Source organism: Polyodon spathula, chromosome 7 (assembly GCF_017654505.1).
Source record: "Polyodon spathula isolate WHYD16114869_AA chromosome 7, ASM1765450v1, whole genome shotgun sequence".
Classification (NCBI taxonomy): domain Eukaryota; kingdom Metazoa; phylum Chordata; class Actinopteri; order Acipenseriformes; family Polyodontidae; genus Polyodon; species Polyodon spathula.
In genome coordinates this window covers 35,030,313-35,046,302 of record NC_054540.1, presented here as the reverse complement: position 1 = coordinate 35,046,302, position 15,990 = coordinate 35,030,313, and the positions used below count along the sequence as shown (strand labels likewise).

General features: G+C 42.3%; 1 protein-coding gene across 1 annotated transcript in view; it reads right to left on the bottom strand.

Moving 5' to 3' along the window:
* Positions 1–211: 211 nt before the first annotated feature.
* LOC121318585 (uncharacterized protein C12orf56-like) overlaps positions 212–15,990 on the bottom strand; it is a 42,887-nt gene continuing 27,108 nt past the window's right edge. The window contains exons 6-13 of the mRNA XM_041255417.1: positions 15,784–15,928; positions 14,696–14,802; positions 14,137–14,226; positions 10,235–10,361; positions 9,400–9,474; positions 6,721–6,798; positions 1,710–1,888; positions 212–710 (exon numbers count right to left, since the gene is read on the bottom strand). Coding sequence (XP_041111351.1) covers positions 584–710; positions 1,710–1,888; positions 6,721–6,798; positions 9,400–9,474; positions 10,235–10,361; positions 14,137–14,226; positions 14,696–14,802; positions 15,784–15,928 — 928 coding nt within the window. The 3' untranslated portion in view covers positions 212–583. The remainder of the gene's footprint in view (positions 711–1,709; positions 1,889–6,720; positions 6,799–9,399; positions 9,475–10,234; positions 10,362–14,136; positions 14,227–14,695; positions 14,803–15,783; positions 15,929–15,990) is intronic.

Below are 15,990 nucleotides of genomic sequence, written 5' to 3'. Positions count from 1 at the left end.
TTGATTTCAAAGCATTGCTTTGCAATACACTCATTTGAGAATGTATAAAAAAAGGCAATACAATTTTATCATAACATTAGGTAATAAAAATATTAATAAAATACTTTAAAATGCATATATATATATATATATAGCTATTGTGCATATATGCACTTATATATATAATATATATGTAATAGGGTATATATATATATATATATATACACACACACACACACACACACATACCTTTTGAGTTAAGGTGGGAGAAAGCAGTAACTATAGAATTATGGGTAATCTGGATAACTGTTTTCTCCCACTTTAACTCTAAACCTACTTGTATCTACTTACTCTCCTGAGCTTTTCACTAGTCAAAGTACAGTTACACTGCACCAATGAGCCCCAAACAGGGCGAAACATGTCTTCAGATTCGGTACTTTGACTTTTAAAACGCTGTGAATTTAGAAGCCTTTTGGCACACACACGGTTCGGACATATAAATACATGTAAGTGTTTGGAATTGCATACATTCACAATAATAATTGATGTGTTCCATTTAAGGTAAGCTGGTGCTCCCCCAGGTAGACTGCTCCTGCCCTTGTGTTCAGAGCTGTGGGGCAGGTTTGTGTTCTACCAGCTCGAGCACATGGGCGAGGAGTCTGACAGTGGGCTGGGTGATGGGGCAGCGCAAAGGGAACCTCTCCTCTACAGACGGGGTCTGGATGTAGTATCTGGAAGAAGCAAACCAGCAATGCACCAACAGTTGAAGATTAAACTTATAAAACGTGCACTCACTTTGTGTGGTTCTTATCAACTCTGCGTGACGGTGCTTTCACCCGAGTGCAGGAGCTTCCTATCGGTTCTAATTGCCTGCCATAGACATGTGGAACACAGGCCAGATCAGACCAAGTGTCTTTACAGAAGTAAGTGCCATCTATTGATCGGCCACTTTGGATCAACTTTTTTTTTTGCTGGTAATACCTTTCTATATGTGTGTTCAAATATAAAAGACACTTTGGATAGATTTGCCTTGCAGAGTGATTGAAAACATCAATAACATGATAGTAAAAATAAGAAAAGAAAGCAGTTCAGAGCGAGAATTTCTCCTCTCACTCGTATCAGCGATGGAATCTGCTCTGTAGCACACTGAGCTGCTCGGGAGGAGCAGAACAGAACATGCTGTGAAGTGGGTTCTTATATTGAGGTCAGTAATTGAATACACTCTTACTCTCTTCAGTGACCCTTACAGAGTGATGTGCCCCAGACCGGGGGATCAATTCATTTACACAAACACTGCTGTTAAATGCTTGAGGTTTTTTCAGTTGTAACATCGACATCAGCTCATGTATGCATTATTCAACAAAAGGAAATGATTGTAAGGAGAACAACATAAAAAATAAACACATGAATAAATACAGACACAGTGTGCAATGGACTGCAGTGAATATGAGCTGTTTCTCAAAGGCTGAGAAATGTCACTAAGCACAATGAAAGCAGTGGCACATCTACCAGTAAAAACTGACAACCTCTCTCACTGAAGGGATCCCAGTAGTGTGTGGGGGTCCTCAGTCAGGATGCCTAATGTCATAGGGGGGCTTGACCCAATAATGTTTGGAAACCCCTGTATTACAGCACTTAAAGTACCTGAAATAGTAACCCTTAAAATGTACTCAGAAATGATCTTTGTTGTGGGAACATGCAATATGCCACCGCGGTCCTGTCCGGATTACCTGAACTCCTCACTGTACTTGGTCCGGATGTCCTCGGCTAGGCTGCTGCTGTACTGAATGCAGGAGCTGAGGATGTAGAGCTGCTGGTATAAGAGCACAGCCTGGCTGGGACTGAGCAGAGGCAGGGCTGGAGACAGCACCGAGATAACAGCTTTCACTATACTGCCAATGAAGGACACCTGCACCAGAGACAAGCAAACAAACAGCTCCACATTTCACTACACACTCTCAACCTTCACTGAAAAGCTAAAAGGGGAAATTCCCTGGTATTACAGACAACAGGCTCTGTTGAAGTAATTGTAACAGAATAACTCCACGAATCTTAGCTGTTTGCATTAGCTACTGCACACAGGTCTCAAATGTGCAGTTTTAAATGAGGATATCTGGTTCTATGCCTTATTCTCAGGATATCTGTTACACTACATCTGTTAAACTGGCTTTGCTCACAGGCCTGACAAAGCAGAATGTGCAAGAAAGACTCTTGATTAGAGGTAGCCCCCGAACACTGGTCCCTATTCATAGCATTTGTTTTGTTCAGGACTGATTTTTTTTTATTATTATGTGGCAGGGCAGAATCCCTGAATATGTAAATAGTGTGTGTGTGTGTGTGTGTGTGTGTGTGTGTGTGTATTTTTGAATGCAAGTTTGGCAGGGATGGGGTTAAATCTATCATTAACACCACTTGTTGGGACCGCATGCATATAAAGAGATGTGTGATAAAGAGAGAAAGAATCAATGCTGTAAATCTCCCTCCCGATCCGAAAGGGTGCCGTGTAAGGTTGATAGTACGCCTCCCCATTGACGGATCGATTCGACGGTGGGGGGGATAGGAAGTCGGCCATCTTGGTGGAGGCACGTAGCTGTCAGTACACGAAGCGACTCACATGCAATCAGCTGTGGGCCAAGTAGTGACTGGTTACACAAGGGCTCCAAGCCGATTGCAGGGAGGAGTTGGGCAGTATAAAGGGGACGCAAGCCAAGCAAGTACGGCCCCGAGTGCTGAACACGTAACAGATGACCGGAGCCACTGGATTATTATTATTATTATTTCGGGTTTGCAAGCCCGCCGTGTACCCCCCAATACCACTGCTGGTAGAGGGGCAGATTCTTTTGTTTATTAAAAAAAAAAAAAAAAAAAAAAAAAAAACACATGGATCGTTTTGGGAGAAATACTGTTTGGAAATTCACTTTGTTCCCCACACCACTTGCACCTGACAACAGATACTACCAGTCACGGCACTGCTCAGCCTGGACAAGCAGATGGATTTATTTAGACGTCTATGCATTTGTTTTCTTTGAACCTTTTATTTTCGCCCCTGTGCAAATACAGTCTCAGGTAACAGTAGACTCTCCTGGTGAAATCTATCAATATAGCACATGGATTCTTATTAGACACTGCCATCGAACAATCCCTCAGCACAATGCACAGTGTGTCATCCTGAAGCCAGGCGAGGAATACAATCCCCCTGGGCTTTCTGCAGCTTATCATGGTCTGGATAGAATCAGAACACTCACAAGACTCCTGCACCGATTTCTACATTCTGCACGAGGATGCAGGCCCACTAACATTCATCCAAGAAGCCTTACAGATTTTAATGATCTTAACTGTGGCAAGTCTAAATACAGCTGCTCTTATCGCACATATCGACATACAATAAAAATACAGAGAAATAAATACACGCAAACAATTAGATTTATACAGGGATGGAAATAAGTTTCCTATTGCCCAGCAGTTTCATCCATTCCAGGATTTAATTTGTCCTTGATTTGCTCCAGTGTATAGGAAACCAGGAATGGGTGCTATGCAATGGGAGTCTTAAGACCTGCCACTGTTTAGATCATTATAATAGACCCCAATGTGGCCTGTGTGATGCCACTGTTAAGCTGTACTGTGCCTTTATGGTGTTATATTTGAAACCACCTCCTCTGCAAGCCTGTCTCCTCCCCAGTGCTGCACAGAGAACAGAGTTAGCTAGTTGAGTTGAGCAGCTAACGACGCAGGACAGAGCGAGAGAGGGAGTACAGCTGAAGTTTGGAGAGTGTGACTTCCAATGACCGAATCCTGTCTTCCGACAGTGAGGCAAGCATGCTCACAGAGTTCAGTTTGATCCCCAGGAACACTGTGGTCTGAGACAGTACGAAGTTGCTATTCTGTTGATGTATGGAGAGCCTTAACTTCGTCACATGATCTACGACCTGTCTGGTGTGCGTCTCAGCGTATGCTTTGGAAATAGCGCAAACTAGCCAATCGTCCACGTAGTTCAAGATCCGAATGGAGTGGAGCCAGTGCTGCATCCATGCACTTGGAAAATGTGTGGGGTGTCAGCGAGAGGCCAAACGGCAGCACGCAGAATTCGTACGCGTTGCCTTGAAAGGCGAATCGTAGATATTTTCTGTGCATGGGACGGATCAGGACATTGAAGTAGGCTTCTTGCAGGTCGATCGATTGAACCAGTCAGCTAGCTGGACTGACTGGAGGATACACTGTGCGGTCAACATGTTGAACTTCCTTTGTTTGAGGAACATGTTGAGGACCCTGAGGTCCAGAATAGGTCGGAAACCGCCATCCCTCTTGGGCACCAGGAATTACCTGGAGTAGAAGCCACTGAGGGCATGACTTGGGTTCTGTTGAAGATTAGCAATCTCGCGTATGCTGGTTCGACGGTGGTAAGGAGCACACCCTTGAAGGGTGGCGGGTCTAAGCGGAATTACAGAGCATAACCGTGTCTCATAGTCGATAGCACCCAGGAGTCATGGGTGCAGCCTTGCCATGGGTTGTGTCCAGTGGTCAGTCCAGTTGTGAGGGGGGAAGGTGGCAGCCGGAGCCCCTGAGGGGCCTCCCTTGGGCTTGGGAGGGGACACGTCTTTCTTAGCCGCTCGGACTGATAATGCTGCTGAGGCATATGCTTTTTTGAGCATGGCGTCAGTAGTCCTGCATGGCTTGGACAGGCAAGTAGAGTCTTTGTCCCCTCTGGTGGATCCTTGCACCAGCACCATGACCGTGTCCCCGATAGGAGGGAACGTGCCTAGGCCAGCTTCTTGGGCTCCTGTGGTATGTAGCAGGGACTCCGCTGTTCTGGAGCCTGAGGGAGCGGATGCCAGGTTGCTCCAAGACAAGCGAACCAGTTCTAAGAAGTCCTGGCACAAAACAAGGGCTTGTTGTGTGTGACCTTTCTGCTTTAGAAAGCGGTTCCCCTTCCCCTCCTGTTCTGCCGGCCAGGGAACGTTCATGGCAGCAGCTGCGTGCTGCATCAGGGCCCGGAACTCCTACCTCTGCAATATATGCGCAAAGGGCGGTATGGAGCCCCCTGCTGTGGCCTGCCCAACTGCAGCGGTGGGGTCAGATATGTCTGACCTCGATGCTGTAAAGGACAGCTCATCTGGGCTTGGGGGTCTAGGTGGGGCTGGGGATGGAGAGCGGGAGTGGGGAAGCTGGGGCTGCCCGGTGGAAGGGGGCAGTTTACCCTGAGACTTCAGCAGAGTCTGCAGCAATGTTTGCTGGGCCCTCACCATCTCTGCAAGCTCTTGAAAATGCCGGTCAGCCTAGTTTTGGCATCTCTCTGGTGACTCAGAGGGAGAGCGCCTACACCTACGCATCTTGCCTCCATGGAGGGGTGCCTACACCTCTGCACCGGTGGTGGGGAAGGAAAGGTTGACCCAGGGGTATGGGGGAGCTCTCTGGTCACAGTGGCAGGTGGAGGACCTTTGGTGAGGACCCCGGACCACAGATCTCATTCTCCCCTGCCCTGAGGAGAGAGACTCCGCTGGGGAGAGGGCTGCCCTCCTGCGCTTCGTTCGTTTAGAGAACTTCTGGCAGGGAAAGCAGTCCAACTCACCCGCCAGCGCCCTGGCCTCGTGGTCTGGCCCTAGGCACCTGGTGCAGGAAGTGTGCTCATTTTGCCTGGGGAGTTTTGCCGCGGAGGACCCTGTAGAGCGCACTGACATGGCGCGGGGCGTCGGTGCCGAGCTGCCTGCGTTGGTAAGCTGCGTCGGTGTCAGCGTCGTGGGTGCACCGATCGGTGTCAGTGCCGTCAATTGGTGCCAAGTGTATTGGCGTCGGCGCGCTCGGTGCTGAGCAGTCGGTGCCGAGTCAATCGGTGCCGAGGTAGGTTCTGACCGGTGCAGAGTTTAATCGGTGCCGAGTCAACCAGAGTCGTGAAGGAGGGTGTTCAAGCCGGTGCAGAGTTAAGTCAGCGTCGGGGTTGGCGCTGCCGAGGAGAGCGCGGTCGATGCCGGGCTGATATAGCACCGTCGAGGAGAAGCGCGGCAGCGCTAGGAGAGCCCGAGGCTTGAGAGGGGCACATAGGCCAGAGCTGGAAGGTAGCTGAGGCGGACTAAATCTGCGTAGAGGACGGCGCCGTGAGCCCGTGGGGTCACCCTACATCACCACAATAGCCAGCAACGGTAATTAAACTAAATGAGGCAGTGAAAGAGAATAATGAGCTGATCGCCAATCTCAAACAGAGGAGTCGAAACCAACTCTAATCAGTAGAAAACTACAGACGCGAGACTAAGGCAATGAGCAATATCAAAAACACTTGATTAGTAGCTTACCATGTGTATTTCAATTTGTAGGTCGAAAGCGTAAAAATCAGCCAATTTTCGGAACAAAGAAAAGCACGAGGCAATCTATGACCAGTCTCAGTGAAGTGAGAGAGAAAATGGGGATATGCTACTGTGAGGACGACCCTCTTCAGTAGGAGGTGGGAGGGACCTCCTCCTCACAGCAGGGCCCTGATAGGGCAGCTTTTTTATATATGCTCAGTGACTGACGGTCAGAGAGGCTCTTCCTATTTGGTAATGGTTGTCATTCCACTTGAAAGGGAACCTGTTTTTCTACAGTAAGATTTGTAAATATTTTTGTGTGAAATTTTGTAAGTTTGCTAGAAATGTGTTCGTCTTGTTGATGGAAACATAGCACGAATTAGGAAACCAATACAAGGGACCAAGGTAGGGTTGTGGAGAAACGCAGTGAAAGAAAACAGCTGTGTGCTTGTCACAGCATGCTTACCACGGAGGGCAGTCCCTGCAGTACCGTCATGACCCATCCCACCGTCATGAACGGGCCCCAGTCTGACGTTAGGTTTCCCTGAGAAACAAAAAAAAGAAACCAAAAATTACAAATAACAGAAACTGAAACGGATTCCCCACTGCTGGTTGTAAAATCAAATTATTACAACAAAGGGATGCAGTCACAAGCATTTACTACTGTGTTAGAACAGTTTATATTTTAAATAAAACAAAATGTTCCAGTTAAAAAGCTTTAAATAAATACCTCAGAAAGTTAGCGTTAGTGTCCCTTGTTTGGCTGTATCACAGCGTTATATTTTTGAACATATTGCTGACTCTTGAATTGTTAATCATACTTCATGTGTCATAAATCAACTAGGCAATAAATTCCTCAACTTCTACGCAGGAACGTTCAGTATCCAGATCACGCTCCTTCCTGCAACAATGCTGGTTTCTATTCACACAACACGCCACTCATTTCAATCACCAGCATTGTTGCAGGAGGGAGCATGAACTGGATACACTGCGATGTTCAGAAGAAAGCATGGCAAAACATTCCTGACAAATAAATTAAAAAAAGCAATTCCCCTGTTAATTTATCTGTAATGTGTGAATAAAAAAAAATTAAAAAGTCAACATGCAGACATTTCAAAGGCAATGCTATAGATGACATTTCTGTTGCTTCTTTGTTTACAAAAGGCTACAGTACGTTTTAGTATTTAAAACAAAAAATGTATTTCCCTACTCGGTAATCATGTGAGCAACTGATATCACCTTTTCGTTGTTTTTTAACTTGAATAGTGTTTTATGACCTACAGCATAGGACGTAATTAGGTACAAAAATGTTTACACTTTACAAGCTGCCCTTCCCTTCATAAGAAAGTGCGCTAAAGCTTTCAAAAATCCAACAAAAATGGCATTTGTCGAGTTTAAATCATAGGGTTGTCTTGGAAATACAGTACAAGCATATCATAAATAACATTCTCAAAACAAAACAAGCAAAGCTTTTCAACACATGAAAAGGCAGTGCAGTTGATGAGGTAAGAAAATGGACAAATCCAGTTTTCGGTTGATTTGCACAGTGAATCCCCACTGGAAAAATTAAAGGATGCTGTTCTTCATTTAGGACTAAACAGTTACCTATTCTCTACTGAGACATGCTGCTTCTGTTCTCTCGCTGGCAGCTCTATCTCTAGGGTAGAAAGGCACTCTTGTGAAAGGTCTGGTAACTCAATCTCCTCATTTTACAGGACCAGCTTTTGTGTGACAGAAAAATCTGACACTAGCTACAGTACTTAGGTTACGTTCCACCAAAAAGTGTAGTGGTCAGCTGTAGAAAGATATGATAGTAGGAAAATAAAATCTGAATCTGGAATTCCACTGCAATTGCTAGCCAGAAGGGTATAAATGTTATCTACAGGGAAGTATTCAACCACCTCTGCTGGCTCTGGAGCTTTGGGGTGGGAGTAGTACATTTATTGGCAATTAATCCAACTACCGTTATAAAAGTTTGCCATGGTATTTTTGCAGCATATTTTATTACTGTATTTTTGCAGTTTTACCAGGCTTTTTCCATGGTTATACCCTGGATTGCCATGTTTATTAATGTTTTACAATAACTAGCTATGCTTTAAGTGCTTATCTGTGCTTTAACTGTGCTCTATTACACTTGACTATGCTTTTACTATGGGGAACTTTTATAATGATATCTCAGACACCTTGCTTAGTTAATACCTTGGTATCCCTGAATAGATGATCCTTCTCTCCAAAAAAACGTTGGGGGTTAAATGATGAACAACAATTCCACACAAGCAGAAAACAGTTTCCAACAACTGCTGTTTGCTCAGTGATAAATGTTGTTGGCTTTCTTGTTTATTTTTTTTTTAAGTGACAGACAGGCACCTGGCTTTTTATATTGTAGTAGACCAGCAGGTGGCAATGTAATGCTATGCTAGCTATGGGAGTAGAGTTGATTGGTTTCTCCATAACAGAAAGCGGTCTGTCACTTTTTCAATCCTCGTCAATACTAATCCTCAACTCCAGCCAATATGTGTGTTCTGCAAGTACTGTGAGCATGGAACAATCATTGCACATTTACAACATGTAGTTAAACGCATTTTCACGATTGCATATTTTGGTTGTAAGAGCAAAAGATACAGCCCTTATAAAAGTGTGCCATAGTAAAATCACAGCATAGTGTAATAAAGCACAGTGAAAGCATGGTAAAGCACTGGTAAGCATTGTAAAGAACAGTGGGGTATGGTAAAGCACATTAACAAACATGACAAACCAGAGTCAATGGTCCATGCATAGTATAACCATGGGACAAGCAAGAGAAAACTGCAAACATACAGTGGTAATCTTTTATAAGGATGAGTAGTTAAAGTACCTATATTTGAAAGTGTGTCAGGTAATATCCATGTTAATGTTACTACAAAACTGAAAAACAAACAACTTCCAAGAATTTGGTGTTGGTTTTTAGTTTTTAGTTGGTTTTAGCTTTGTAAAATTAACTGGTGTTTTTTTTTTCCTTAAAAAAAAAAAAGATAGGAGTTCTAAAACATCTGAGTAAACATTTTGGAAATATTGCATTGTGTTTCAGAACCAGCATTATCACATGCACTACATTCAGTGTTGCTGGACGGATCTTTTCATATGAAATCTTTACACAGCTACTCACCTGATGTGCAAGGAGAATGATCTCATACAGAACAGCAGTCGCTGCTTCAAAGTACTCGGTTATCAGCTTCTGTACCTGGGAGACAGAATGGGTATTGAGTACCAACAAAACACGCTCCTCTATTAGTGGAAAATTACTGCCGGTAACACAACAAACAGAATCTCTCTGCAAGCTCGCTCATGACGGATCCTTATTATTCAATGTGGCGGTCGTTTCTAGCAGGTGTGTGAATGGAGCTGCCGTACTGTTAATGAATAAAACATCCAGAAACAAAGGAGCTGTAAACGTGTGTTACTGAAAGTCCCTCTTGTTCAGTTAAACTCTTGCTTCATCAGTCGTGATAAAAGCCCATTTTGATTGGCTGATTATGAGACCCGTTTTAAGCTTTTTAATAAAGGGTCTAATCAGAGTCGGGATCAATTCCTGTTTTAAAATCAATTCCCAATTCCAATTCCCATTCCTTCAAAGTAAATGGAATTGATCGTTCATATTGTTGTGATTGTTCAACTGCTTTCATTTGAAGCCAATTTAATTCACTAACAGTGACTTCAATTTCAGTCATTTGTTGCCACTGCGAGAATCTCATTTGAACAGAACACTGCTAATTGCAATTTATTGATTATTGGAATTGTTAAAAAGAGAATGGGAATTGACTTAAAAAATGATTTGGAAATGGAATTGGAATTGAAAAACAGGAAGTGACCCAAGCCCTGGGTCTAATTCTTCAAAGCATGTTTAACCTAAGAGAATGTTTATGAACTCTGAATACCGGATGGGAGACAAAGATTCTTAGAATAACTTGCTTGTACATCACCCTTCAAGAAAGGTGTCTCACCTCAGTATCTGCGCCCCTGTCCATTGGTACAGAATCAGCCACCCTCACAGTGTCAGGCCTGGAGGTTGCATTATGAATCTGGGGATCCCTGACCAAAGCTATTAACAGGGTCCGTGTTACTGCTCCCCTGCAAGAAACAAAGCGGATTTGAGTAGCACGTTTTCAAAGATGAATTCAATCAATATTACAGGGAATGTCATATCAGATTGCATAGGTTATAAACATGAAGTAATACGGAAATGTGAAAAAGACTGGCACAGAAAGGATCATTCATACAGTATAGATCATTAGTAAAGTATGCATCATTGGTACAATATGGATCATTAGTATAGTATACATCATTGGTACAGTATGGATCATTCGTATAGTATACATCATTGGTACAGTATGGATCATTAGTATAGTATGCATCATTGGTACAGTATGGATCATTAGTATAGTATGCATCATTGGTACAGTATGGATCATTAGTATAGTATACATCATTGGTACAGTATGGATCATTAGTATAGTATGCATCATTGGTACAGTACGGATCATTAGTATAGTATACATCATTGGTACAGTATGGATCATTCGTATAGTATACATCATTGGTACAGTATGGATCATTAGTATAGTATGCATCATTGGTACAGTATGGATCATTAGTATAGTATGCATCATTGGTACAGTATGGATCATTAGTAAGTGCGCCACACTTGGATGACGCTCATTTAGCTTCGACTGTTTGGAACTCTCTCCCAGCTTTGGTGCGTGATGCTCAACCGTCGTCTCAAGACCCACCGGTTCTCTCTTGCTTTCCATGCTCTTTAAGCCTAATATCTGCTATTAGCTGCTGCTCCTATTTTACATATTATGTTACTATAATGTATTATTCATTTTCCACTGTATTTAGTGTTTACTATTTCATGTATTATGCTACTATTATGTAATTTCCACTGTATTTTGGGTGAATTGCGCACATTGAGATTCAGCCTGGATCAGACTCGATCCCGGATTGAATCCTGGATAGATAAAATTTTTTTCCGTTGCGCAGATCGAGATTCAAATTCAATTCTAGATTACATTCCAATCCTGGTGTTACGTGGACTGAGTCTGAAATCGTGCCAAGATAGCCGGTTATTTTGAACGTCTTATGCAAATTTGGGATGCAAGAATGGTTAGATATTATGTTGTTCGTGATTGTAGCAATCTGTTTATTGAATTTAGTGACGAAAGTCTTACACAGCTTTTCAGAATGAGAAAAGAAAGCATAACGGAAATGGTTAATATATTAAAACCACAAACAGTTAGATACAGAGACAAAACAGACTCTCTCCCTCCACTCTTTCAAGAGCTACTTTGAGATTTCATGGCACCTGTCGTTTCAGAAAGTAATCGGGGACCTGTCCAATGTCGATGAGTCTACTGTGTGTAGAGTAATTCACAAGATCACTGAAGCTATAGCAAATTTACACAAGCAATATATTATATTTCCAAGGACAGAACACATTACAACCCATTGTACACACCAATTGTTTTTTTTGCTAGAGCAGGTTTTCCAGCTGTAGTAGGTGCTATAGACTGCACTCTTGTGCCAATAAATTCACCAGGTGCTGAAATTTTTTGGAATCGTAAAGGGTTTTTTTTTTTGCAATCAATGTACAAATGATTTGTAATACAGAGCTGATTATTATTCTCTCGATGGCCTGGATCCACACAGGATTCTCGAATATTTGATAACAGTTTTGTTTGTGCCAAGTTTGAAAATAAGGAGATTGGAGTTTTACTGTTAGGTGACAATAGCTACCCCTGTAAGTAGTATTTAATGACTCCAAGTTCAAACCCTGCAACTGGTCCTGAAATACATTTTAACAAGGCTCATGGACAGAAAGGAAATGTTATTGAATGGACATTCGGAGTTCTAAAAAGAGATTTCCATGTTTAGCATTTGGACTTTGTGTTAAACTGGAAAGGTCACTTGTGATCATAGCTGCATGTGCATTTTTGCATAATTTCAGTAGACTAGCGGGGCTTTGGGATTTTGAAACAGACGCACCTCCTGATGACCCCGCCCCCCTGCCTCCTGTGCACGAAAGGCATTAAGGCAGACAGGCGATGAGACAGCAATTGCTAACATGGTTTTTCAGCAGTTAAACAGTAGCGATTTATTGGGGTGGTATTTATAATATAACAAATACGTTCAACAGGAAAAAAAAAACAGATGCAATATAAGATATAACAGTTAAGTGTATTTATTATTCTGTACACACTGATGTACATTTATTCCTTTCCATTCCTTTTCCATGCAGCTACCTACAACATTAATTTCTCCTCTTTCAATGCATAGACCCACATTTTCAATGTGTGCTCTTTATGAGCCATCCTAGGGCTGGGCCAGGGTCAGCTGATTCCCTTCTTCGCTTTGTTACAGGCGGTGAAGTGACAGTGGGTGGGCCTTGTTCTACCGGAGGTGAGCTAGTGGCTGAGCTAGTAGTAGTACAGACAGCGGCGTCAGGAGCCGAACTGTCTTGTAGATCGTCAACTACCTAAGAAAATGTGTTGTAAATAAATTAATGTTTTAGTTAATTCAGTAATTAATTATCTAATTAATAATGGACTTGCTATCAAGGTAAATAACAACATTTAGTTGTAAATGTATAACCAATACGGAATACAATAAATGTTATTTTGTTTGTTTTCTACAACTGTCTGAAGCCTACCCCAGTGGAAGCTTCCTTGTTGAAACAGGAATCAACATCATTGTATGGATTTGGTAGACTATCAAACTGTTGGGGCAAAAACTGAGCAAATCCCTTGGGATGCTATCTATTGCTGTCTGGGGAAGTCCACCACCAGTCATGGTTTGCTCTCGTTTCTCCCTGGAAACGTCTTTCTTTTTCTTTAGTCTTTTAATTTTTATATAATAGCTTTAACTGCTTCAGTTCCAGACAGTTTACCCCACTGTGGGAATTGAATTCTGCACTGACCTTTGCCCAGGTTGACCGTGCTAAAGTTATGGTATCCGTCTTTTTATCTTCTATAATTTCTTTGGAATTTTTGTTAAACAATTACATTTGATAACAGGTTTTTCTCAAATAAAGAAAACGCAATGGTTTTACTTGTAGCCATGGTTATGCTCTAATATACAACTTCACAGGATTAGCAGGTGAATTTTAGATTCAATCTCGGATCCACAGATCCGCCACAAATCTTGATCTGCGTAACATTAACGAATCCAGGATTCAATATTGGATTAGTCAATCCTAGATTGGATCGAATCTCGATGTGCGCAATCCACCCACCCACATATATATTTTTTTACTGTATATCATGTATTATGCATTTATCAATATTTGAAGTATTATAGATTTTCTTGTTGTTATTGCATCTTGTAAAGTACTTTGTGATGGTGGGCTACTATGAAAGGCGCTATGTAAAATAAAGATTGATTGACAGTGTGGAGCATTGGTACAGTATGGGTCATTAGTATAGTATGCATCATTGGTACAGTATATCCAATAAAGCAACATGGCAGTGAAGAGGTTACTTTCTATGAGAATCATAGATACAGCTTGTAATGTGTGCAAGCCAGAGTTCTGTATTATTAACATGGTCAGGTTAGAACGTGGTGCTGAAAAGCATGACGTTGTTCAGTATCAGAAAGCAGCAGATTCATCTACAGGGATGTCTAAGATATCTGGAAATTCAAAACTGAAGTACAAATACCAGCAAAGACACAAAAAAGTCCTCAACACTCCCTTAAGCAAAACAGTTTTTAAATGTACACTGAAGTTTAAAAGCCAAGTCCTCCTTGTTGAGAAATGTATTCACTAAACTAGAAACATGTGTCGCTGTGAACAAAAACAAAGCATCCCTGTGCCACAACGTAGTGTATATAATATAATGTGCACACTTACCGTTTAGCTGTAAGGATGCTAGTCCGAGCTGGCTCAGTCTCTGTCTCTCTAAACATCAGGGCCAGAGTCTGCGCTATCATTATACAGACCCTACAAGAGACAGGCCTGCAGTGAAAACTCACTCGACATTGACGTAACAGGAGAAGCAAGGCCTCAACAGCTTTTAAAAGTGCCTCTCCTGGTTTCTCATTATTTCCTCATTATCATGGTCATCCAACCAGAGTCGTGCATGATGATGTCATGGATACCCTTCTACTGCTGCAAGTATTCACACAAGCATATCTGTAAGGCTCAGAGTTTTTTTTGTAGTGTCTATGAAATTAAAAGGGGGGGGGGGGGCTTGTAACCCTACAGTTAACGCTGCATTTGGAGAAAGTAAACAATCTGGACTTGCCTTCTTTCTAATAGAACTGAATGTGTAGAAGGGTATCCTGCGACAGATCCCAATGAATGATATATTAGAGTACATTGACTATGGGACATTGCAGCAGTTCTAGGTGCAATATACAGTAATTAAATAGCTCCGCCACAATGGCAAAGCCAGGAACTGTTTACTTACACTAACTTGTCAGCTTTGAGGCCCCGGTCAAGTTGTCCAGGTACATTTTGAAACTTTGGCAAGTAATCAGAAAGTTTCTTGATCAGGAAAGGAAACAGATCATTGGACTAAAATAGAGAAACAGAAAAAGACAATACCAGTCACCAAAATATAATAATAAAATAAAATAAATAATAATAAAAAATAATAAAAATAAAAAACACACAGGGGGTTATAGAAAGCTATATCATTATATCTGCAGTATACAGCGCACACTTTTGTGTACGTGGCCTCACGTGACAGATTCATATGTTTTGCAAGTAGATATATAATAGATCTACAAGTTTGATAGAGGCTGAATGTAGGCGTTACGCTGGTAGCAAATACTAGCCAAGATGGTACCAATAATTACAAATCACATATCAGAAATGAACCAATTACAGTGAAGCCAAAATTCCAATACATCTCATCCTGGGTCACCCCACACCTAATTCCAATGTAAAAAAGAAAAAAAAAAAAAAAAAAAAAATAAAAAATGCTCACACACATACCTAGCACTTTTTGTAAATGGGTCACCCTATCAACGTCACTGTTTCTTTAAATTTTGATGAACTTGACACTAGCTTCTTCAAAGAAAATATTTTCTAAATCACTATAAACTTTTTAAACGCATGTTTTTCCATCTGCATTTTTGTTTTTAATAAATAGTCTCACCACAAAACAGCACTTGTAGGCCTACAAGCATTATTCAGGGACTGTGGTGGTTGATTCTGGATTGACCCATTTCAGTAAGCAATTCCTGAGTACAATCTTCACTTGTGTGGTTTATAATGTCATGTGAAAGGTATCTCTTATTGTAAAGGGACGTCATTTCACACAGTTCGAGCAGCCAGAACCACTCGGCTTCACTTAACAGTCCTCTCGCCCAGACCTATGCAGTAAGAGACACCCTACACACGACGTAGTAAAGTGTCCTAAGGAACAGGGTTCAGTGAACGAGCCATTCTGGTGAACAGAAAGTGGTCCAGACTTCCCTGAAGGAATTAGTAGTGGCATTCACTGGAACGAGTGCAATGGTTGTACTGAGGAGGTGCGCACCCGGGTCTTACTTTCCAGAAGAGCCTCTTTAGCGTGAAGTTCCTCTGAGCCGCTGTCTTCAGCTCCTGCACCAGGGAGTACGTCTCCTCCAGCGTGCTGTCCTCCTGAAACAGCTCGCTGGTCAGCTGACTGAACAACTTCACCGTCCGCTCTGAGCTGGACAGCAGGGAGAAACAACAGCACGATCAGCGCACGCACACATTCAAACACACACACGG